Genomic DNA, 8902 nt, shown 5'->3' with positions numbered 1-8902 from the left:
GGCAATTTATGAGGTATATGCTCATAATTTATTCATCAAATGTGGCATTGGTGCATCAAGGAGAGCTTATATTTTCCCAATTTATCTTGTTTTATAATGAAATTAAATAATTGACTTTCCAATTCGACATACTTTTGTCGACCTTTGACTTGGAAGAGTGTTAGGCCTAGGAGTGGGGAGTGAGAGGGATACAAAATTTCATTGCCAAAGATATCTTTGCAACAGATGCATTTCAAAATCTGCAACTGCTCAAAGCATCAAGCCTTTGACATTTATATGCAAAATAAATAATTTAAGTCAAAGTAATATCAGTGGACACTTTTGATGAGATTCTTTGCAAAGAGGAATGTTAAGCTCTTATTTTTTACACATTTGGTTTTCTTTAATTCTTTCCTTAAATTTTCCATCCTGTAGTTTTTCAGTTCATTTTGGAAACAAATTTATCTTGAGAATGACTAGCATATTTTCTTATTTATATAAATTATTGGTTTCAATTGTTTAACACTTATAGTTTTGAATGATTCCACAATTTAGAATAATTCTCATTCAGTCATTGGAGAATGTCTGAGATTTATATTTTTACTTTATATATATCAAATGATAACCTAATACAATTCATTTTTTAAGATAGTATCTGTCCAAAATTTCTAATCCATAAATGTTGAAATTAGCAAACATAATGTCTTTCTGTATTTTAGAATTTTTTAGATTATTAATTGGTTTTGCTGTGATACCTAGCCCCACTATATGTAAATACAAATGATCTTCTCTTGGATTAAAATGAAAATATGTTATGCCATAAGCATAAGATATTAGGACAAAAGCCCTGCTGTTTAATTTCAAATTTCAACTATCACAATCATTTTCATTCAATAAAAATTGTTGATTTTGCACTCTACATTAATTTATAGGTTGCTAGTCCTTTTTTATTATTTTCAACATTTTTAACAATTATGTACAGATCACAATGAAAAGAGAGATGATGGATGTTGGAAAGCCGGAGGGTATTGAAATTCCAGCAAGCCAGGATGAAGTGAACCATTATATTCAAATTCAGGAAGAGACTTCTGTTGAGGTAAGGGAAAATTAAGATTAATTAAGAGTATTTGATCCCTAATGTAGAAATGCTTAAAGGTCTAAGGAACAAATGGCAAATACAGGAAATGACTTAAAAATTGTGAATATTTTATGCATAAGATGTGTACATAGGAAAAAATTGAATAATGATTTGTTTATCAAAGAGCATGTGTAAGAGTACTTAGCCTGGCTTTCTTTGACGTGTTTTATTCTGATTACAATTATGGTGTTTTTCATCATTATATCTTAGCATTCATTTTTTATGCTTTGTATACATAAATAGTTATGGAAACAATTATTTCCATAGCATTGCCAAAGTAATTCCTCTGTATTTTGGTATGTTTACTACTCTGTTAGATTCATTAATGTATTCATTTTTATTAGATGTACTTTTATGTGGAAATATTTCGTTCATGTAAACATTGGACCAAAGGTAGTTTTTCATTTAATCTTGGGTAAACATACAAATTGCCAAGAAAATGACTAGCATCTAATCCTTATATAGTTAAAGTTTTAGGGTCATATGTTCAAAACATACAATTTTGAATGATTCCTGATAAAAAAAGAATTCTCAATTTGTCATTGTGTAATGTCTGAGATTTACATTTCACTTCATATATGACCAATGATAACCTAACATAAATCATTTTTGTTACACAATATCTTTCCAAAATTCTTGTACCTAAATGGTAAAACTGGCAAAGCTAGTCCTATTTTTTTATTATTGTTCATCATTTTTAACAAATATATGCAGATCACTGTGAAAAGGGAGAAGGTGGATATTGAAGAGTCGGAGGTTTTTGAAATTCCAGCTAGCAAGGAGGAAGTGGACTACAATATTCAAATTCAGGAAAGGACTTCTCTTGAGGTAAGGAAAAAATAAGAGCTATTGTGTCATAATGACAAATGCTTAATTTTTCAAGTCATGATAACCATGAGAGGAACAGATGTTTACTTTTGACTGTTTATGCTGTAAATGTTATGCTATTTATTTAATTATACCATATTAGTCTTTCTGACTTATGTTTTTGGCCATATAGTTTTATTGTAGTACCTATCCAATGAAAAAGGCAAAAGCATTGAATTACTGCTCATGATATAGGTGGTGTATCAAATAGGTGAATATAGTGATTTGTCAGTGTTTTAAGAGGAGATAAGGTATGCCCAGGATTCCATAGCAAATTAAAGTGTTAAGATAGATAATGGTTATTATGTAGCATGACATGTATTAGATTTGTGTGAAAATTGTGGCAGGATTTAATTTTAAGAACAGGAAATAGACAGCTTGTGCCAAGTAAGGAGATATGTCAGAATTGTAAAGATGCTGTTTTTAATAAGGTGTTCTGTTACTCTTCAGCAGATAGGGCTGGATAAAATGTTTGATACAACTTCAAATTCCTGTTTTTTACTGGGATAACTTAGTTTATCCTTTATTTATTATTTTTAATACCTCTACGTACAAATCATATTATTTGTTATTTCCCTGACACATGAATTTATTATTCGTAGCCAGGTATTTGATGCATTCAGTGGGCTTGGTTAGGCTGGAATGCCTTTAATGACAGGAGCACTCAGATATGCATCATCTCTCATTTCTTAACTATCTGCTACTTGCAGGTTTTGAAAGGTTTTCAATCACCTAAACAGAGAAGTGGTCATCAAAGATTGGTATTGGGAGGCAGGGTGATTAAGGATGGGATAGTTAAAGATCATGATGGTTTTGGTAGAATAGTATTGGTTATGATGAAGAGGGAAATGGTGGTGTTTCATTGACTGATGTACTAGGCAGGGCAGAAGTTACAGTAAAGGCTAAGTTCACAGATTGTTTAACTTTATGGTATTTGGATAAAGAAGTGATGATAAGGTAACTGCTTTTCAGGCAGTTTGGTTCAAAAAGAGGAGTTTATTGGGATGAAGGTTTGAGAATGTTACTCTTCAGCAGTTTTTCAGGTTTCCCACTTTTTCTGAGACAGTGAAGTAGCTGGTCCATGTATTTTTATTGGGGAGGAGTGTTCTTGTAGAAATAAATGCCACTGACAAAGTGAGAAGGGGATTAAGGATTTTGTATGTCATGGTTGGCCACAGTAGAAATAAATTTATTGTTGATAGTTGGTAAGTTTCGTTCAGACTTTTAAAATTATTTTTCTAGGTGTGAATGTTGATAGCTAGGAAATTTATATTCGAGTCAGATGTAGATTAATTGAAAGATACTGTGAAAAAGAAGAAGAAAAAGACATGACAGTATGGTTTGAGTATTACTTTGATGAGAGAACTTATGTTCAAGTTAATCCATTATTAGATTGTCATATGCATGAGCTATAGTCATGCACATTCACTGCATTTTTCAAAGACCCTTCAAAAAGTAAGGTCTTGCATTGCTTTTTATGGAAAAAGAAATGTATTCTCAACTTTGTTTTATACCTTAAGAAAACCTGAAGATTTAAAGTTGCCCTGACAATCAATCATGTTTTTTATCCTTGTAAACAGCTTCATAATACTTGAGTCATACCTTTCTCATGCCACATCATAAAGCCAACTGACTACTGCTTTTTGCACTTCCTTGTCTGACTTGAATATGTCCTTCAAGGTGTTATTATGCAAGAGCCTCTGGGCACTCCCCTTACCTTTTCACTAAGTACCAGTCACAGTATAAATGTCACAAGAGATTCCACAGTTGACCTGTGAGTGAGTTTTGGAAGGATTAAGGCATCTTCACATATCCAAGCAAGTGAGTGATTGGCAGGCCTCTGGTACAGAGAGAAACCTCTCGTAAGCCCTGATAGTGGGAGTGCATGCGATAAGCAGGGATCAATGCTGCTTAATATATCCAAGCTAGAGAGGGTGTGATTATTTTGCTTTTATTATTATTATACTATGTGTGACTGATAGGCCAGTGGTGCAGAGGGAACCTCTTATAAGCCCTGATTGAATGCTTTATATGACATCAAAGCTAGAGGGTAGGTGATTATATTTTATTTGTTATAATTTTTGATTTTATTCCACTACGTGTGATTCGTGAGCCCTGGCGCAGAGGGAAACCTCTTGTAAGCCCTGCTATAGTGTAAGTGCAAGCAACAAGTAAGGATGAATGCTGCTTAGTACATCCAAGCTAGATAGTTTGTAATCATTTTGGTGGGTGATGGGCAACTGTTTCAGGGAAAATCTCTTGTAAGCTCTGATTGAATGTGATTCTTGAGACTATCGGGCATTAAGGCTATATAGCACATCCAAGCTAGAGGGTGGGTGATTACTTTTTATTTATTTTAATTTTAAATTTTATTTCACTAATAATAGTGTAATTTGTGGGCCCTCTATGGAGAGGGAAACCTCTTATAAGCCCTGATAGATTGTGAGTTCATGCTACTATCAAGGATCGATGCTGTATAGTACATCAAATCCATACACTTTGTAATTTTTTATAATAATTATATTCCTTATGACTAACGGGCCAGTGGTGCAGAGGGCGTTTCTCCTAAGCCCTGATTAAATGTAAGTGCTTGATACTAGCCAGGGATCAATTCTATATAATACATCCAAGCAAGAGAGTATGTAATTATTTTCCATTTGTAATAATTTTTAATTGTATTTCCCTTTGTGTGATTAGTGAGCCCCTGATGCAGAGAGAAAAGTCTCATAACACCTTATAAAGCGTGAGTGCATGTGACCAGCAAGTATCAATGCTATATAGTCCAAGATAGATAGTGCGTGATTTATTTACAGTCTTCCATTTCATCGTTTTAACTGTTTACTGTTTCCAATAATTTCAATTATTTTTAGTTTTTTATTGTATTTCTTATTGGTTTATATTCTGTTATTTATTTTTATAATATTTATTACTTTACTACTACTTCTAATTTCCCTCACCTATCCTTTGCCCATTCATAAGAGTACGGCTGGGGTTGACTCTACTCATTATATTTGGAGGTAATTGGTGCTCTGAATTATTGGTAGCATATGAAATGAGGGTTCTCAGGATTATACAAGAATATGATAAGTCCGTAGAAGGAAGAATAAATTAAAGTACTGTTTAAGAAGGTTAAATCATTATCAGAAAGTAAGAAGGAAAGATCTATTCTAGGAGTTAAAGATAAGTTGAGTGAGATTATAGCCGACATAGAAAAGATCCAAGAGAATTGAAAGGAATAATGTGAAAAACTGTCTGTTAAAGAACTTAGGCCAGCATGGTAACACAGTGTTAGAACTTGACTCAGATAAAAAAAGCTAAGACAAAGAAAATATCCAAGAAACTTGGAAAGAATATACAAAGACCTGAATGGTTAAGAACTAAGGTCACCAAGCTTAAGCATAGAGAAGTCTTTCTGTTCAATCGAGTTAAAAAACCATTACGGGGAACGCGTTTTAGCAGCTGAGAGGAAGTAATAGAAAAATCTCAGGAAGCACTGATGGACATACTGAAAACCGAATATAAAAAATGTTTCGAGGATTGGATCAAGCACTGGCATAAGTGTGTTGCAGTCGATGGGGATTACATTGAAGGGGGCAATATAGATTTAGATGAATAAACTTGTATTTTTAATTTTCTGAATAAATTCCGGGAAATTTTTGATCAAGGTAGTATATCAATCATATCTTCCTAATCAATGCAAGGCAATGGTTTGACGAAAAAAACTTTTTTGAAGTGGTATCAGCTAAAATACTATTTTATTATATTAATTTAATGTATACAAGTTAACAATTTTTTAATCTTAATTTTTAAAATAACATGTTTTTAAAACATTGTTCATGCATATCCTGAAAATCTGTAATATTTTTTCCTTGATCTTGCAGGATCATTTGGCAGATGCAGAAGTAAATATGCCCTCTGAGGAGGAAGTGGAGATTAAGGATGATTTTGATTCTGATATACCTCAGATGAAAGTAAGACTGGGAGGGGAGGTGTTGCAGGAACAAGGTAAGGAAAGCTAAGGACTGTGTTATCAGCAAAATGTTTTAAAAATAACTGAAAGGCCACTTAAAATATTATAATAAATTGCACAAAAGATGATAATCTTATCATCATTTTTGCAATTATTTATTAATATATTTAGTATTATTTATATAGCTAAGCAGACTAGATCTTTAATTAATCTTGCTATGTTTTCAAGCCATTTTTTAATTTTGCTTGATTATTCTGATTTTAGATATTATCTGTTTAGAATTTTAAATAATATAACCAAAAACAACCATATTACCTTTCAATATCTTATGTTTTATCCTAAGTAAGATATAAATATCATGTGAAATTTGTCAATGCCATTCATTTGTTGTGTTTACATGTCCATTGTTAACAGTTAAACTGTTTTCTTTGATTTTCCATGTCTATTATTTCTTAGTTACATATTTGTTGCTTTTGTTTGAAACAATAGCAACTTGGACACTGATGAAGGTAAAAGAAAAAGTGCTAAAAGGTCTAATTCAGGTCAGCAGTAGGTGATGACAGATGCTTTTTTCCTGGGATTTTATTGCAACTGACATTGCTAACATACATATTTAGACTGATGAGTATGTACAGGCAAGAGAAGATGTATGATTGTATAAATGTATGCACCTTTTTAATGAATATCTACTTATACTTCAAATCTTTCAGATAAACACCAAAAACAGGATAATGCAGAAGATGCTTCATCCACTCAACTGCATGTGTGTGAAATTTGCTCCAAGGTATTTGAACAAAGGGACCTTCTCAGAGATCATGTAATGCATGTGCACCTTAACAAGGTGATGCAATTCAAGTGTGATGTTTGTTTGGAGGTATTTAAGAGAAAAGATGACCTTGCAAGTCATATCAAATTAGTGCATGCTCTTAAGAAGCACCAATGTGATTTCTGCTCCAAAAACTTTCTAAGTTTCACTAAACTCAAAATTCACATGTCAACGCACACTGGGGAAAAGCCATTCCAATGTTCATTGTGTTTAAAAGTGTTAGCTGGAAAGATACTTTTACAGAGGCACATGCTGACACATACTGTAGAAAGGCCACACAGATGTGAGATCTGTTCCAAAACATTTATTACCAAGAGTCACTTAAAAAGGCACATGCTAACACACACTGGTGAAAAACACCACAAGTGTTATATCTGTTCCAAACCATTTGCTAGGAGTAGTTGTCTAAAGCATCATATGTTGACGCATACTGGTGAAAAGCCACACAAATGCACCATCTGTCTAAAACCATTCACTCTGAGAAGTAATCTAAAGACACACATGATGACACACACTGGTGAAAAACCACACCAGTGTCATATTTGTTCTACAGCATTTGCAGCAAAAAGTTCTCTAAAGTCACACATGATGACACACACTGGCGAAAAGCCACACAATTGCCGGGTATGTTCAAAATCATTCAAAAGGCATAGTTATCTAATTTCCCACATGATGATACACACTGGTGAAAAGGCACACAAGTGCAAAGTCTGTTCAAAAGCATTCACTTCCAGAGGTAGTCTAAAGTTACACATGATGACACACACTGGTGAAAAACCACACCAGTGTCATATTTGTTCTACAGCATTTGCAGCAAAAAGTTCTCTAAAGTCACACATGATGACACACACTGGCGAAAAGCCACACAAGTGCCGGGTATGTTCAAAATCATTCAAAAGGCATAGTTATCTAATTTCCCACATGATGATACACACTGGTGAAAAGGCACACAAGTGCAAAGTCTGTTCAAAAGCATTCACTTCCAGAGGTAATCTAAAGTTACACATGATTACACACACTGGTGAAAAACCATACAAGTGTCGTATTTGTTCTAAAGCCTTTGCTTCTAGAAGTAACCGAATTAAGCACACACTGACACACACTGGTGAAAAGCCACACACGTGCAACCTGTGTTCAAAAGCATTCATTCAGAGTAATCACCTAAAAAGGCACATGAAGACACATGCTGGTGAAAAGCCACACAAGTGTGACATCTGTCCGAAAGCATTCACCCGGAGTGGCGAACTAAAGGCACACATGATGACGCACACTGGTGAAAGCCTCACAAGTGCAGATGTGTTTAAAAGCCTTCATTCTTAGTAGTCATCTAAAGAGGCACGTGTTGACACACACTGGGGAAAAGACACAAAGGTGCAACATGTGTTCAAAGGCATTCGTTCAGCGTAGTCATCTAATATCGCACATGATGACACACTCTACAAAATGATCATAAAAATGTAAGATATGTCAATAATCATTCATTATCTAGAGCATTGTGAACAGAAGAGTGCTTAGGCTACATAAAATTGAAGTGCATTACACTGCTGAGGATTATTTGTTATTCCTTAACTCTTCCCAAATATTCCCTTCCAATCTGAAGAAACCAATTGTAAAACATAAACTCTTTAACAGTGACATTGTCCTGTTTTATATAATTTTTTAAATAAAAAATAATTGATAAAGCTGAAAATCTCTGCATGATTATGTACACCATGATAGCATTAATCTAAGCAGAAATATTTTCAACCTGTAAGAATAAAAATTTCATAATTTTTTACATGTTAATCTTCTAATTCATCATTAACTCAAACACACCTATCATTTTTTCAATTTTTGGATCTTCTTAACGTTAAATCAATTTTAAGGCTTTTGTCCATCAATCATGCTAGGATTGTTATTAATAAGTTCATTTCTCTACTATCTACTAAGTTCAGTTTATACAAGGCAAAACACTTGCCTCATGCCTTTTTGCCTGGAAATATACCTGCTTTTACTTTCCTTGAGGAATAAAATGATGAGATAAAGATAATGCAAAGTTGCTTGTGCAAGAGAAAAAAGAAATTGTATTGTTCACAGGACATTGGAGTGTATATGTTCTCTCTTTAGAGTAAGTATGGAAAGT

General features: G+C 33.5%; 1 protein-coding gene across 1 annotated transcript; it reads left to right on the top strand.

Annotated features, from left to right (window-relative positions):
* The first annotated feature begins 967 nt into the window (after positions 1-967).
* Positions 968-8388, top strand: LOC139699960 (zinc finger protein 431-like). The gene is made up of 3 exons (XM_071598353.1): positions 968-1075; positions 5866-5989; positions 6665-8388. The coding sequence occupies exons 1-3, from the start codon at positions 968-970 to the stop codon at positions 8098-8100; spliced, it is 1668 nt and encodes a 555-aa protein (XP_071454454.1). The 3' UTR covers positions 8101-8388.
* The last annotated feature ends 514 nt before the right edge of the window (positions 8389-8902 follow it).

The sequence above is a fragment of the Hetaerina americana genome, unplaced genomic scaffold (assembly GCF_022747635.1).
Source record: "Hetaerina americana unplaced genomic scaffold, ioHetAmer1.1.p SCAF_99, whole genome shotgun sequence".
Lineage (NCBI taxonomy): Eukaryota > Metazoa > Arthropoda > Insecta > Odonata > Calopterygidae > Hetaerina > Hetaerina americana.
This window is presented reverse-complemented; position numbering and strand designations above follow the sequence as displayed.

What these genes read in the sequence shown, in the direction of transcription:
- LOC139699960 (XM_071598353.1), top strand. Translation starts at nt 968, where the DNA reads ATGAAAAGAGAGATGATGGATGTTGGAAAGCCGGAGGGTATTGAAATT. An exon ending in AGGAAGAGACTTCTGTTGAG is followed by an intron (nt 1,076 to 5,865) that starts GTAAGGGAAAAT and finishes TTGATCTTGCAG; the next exon opens with GATCATTTGGCAGATGCAGA. An exon ending in GGAGGTGTTGCAGGAACAAG is followed by an intron (nt 5,990 to 6,664) that starts GTAAGGAAAGCT and finishes CAAATCTTTCAG; the next exon opens with ATAAACACCAAAAACAGGAT.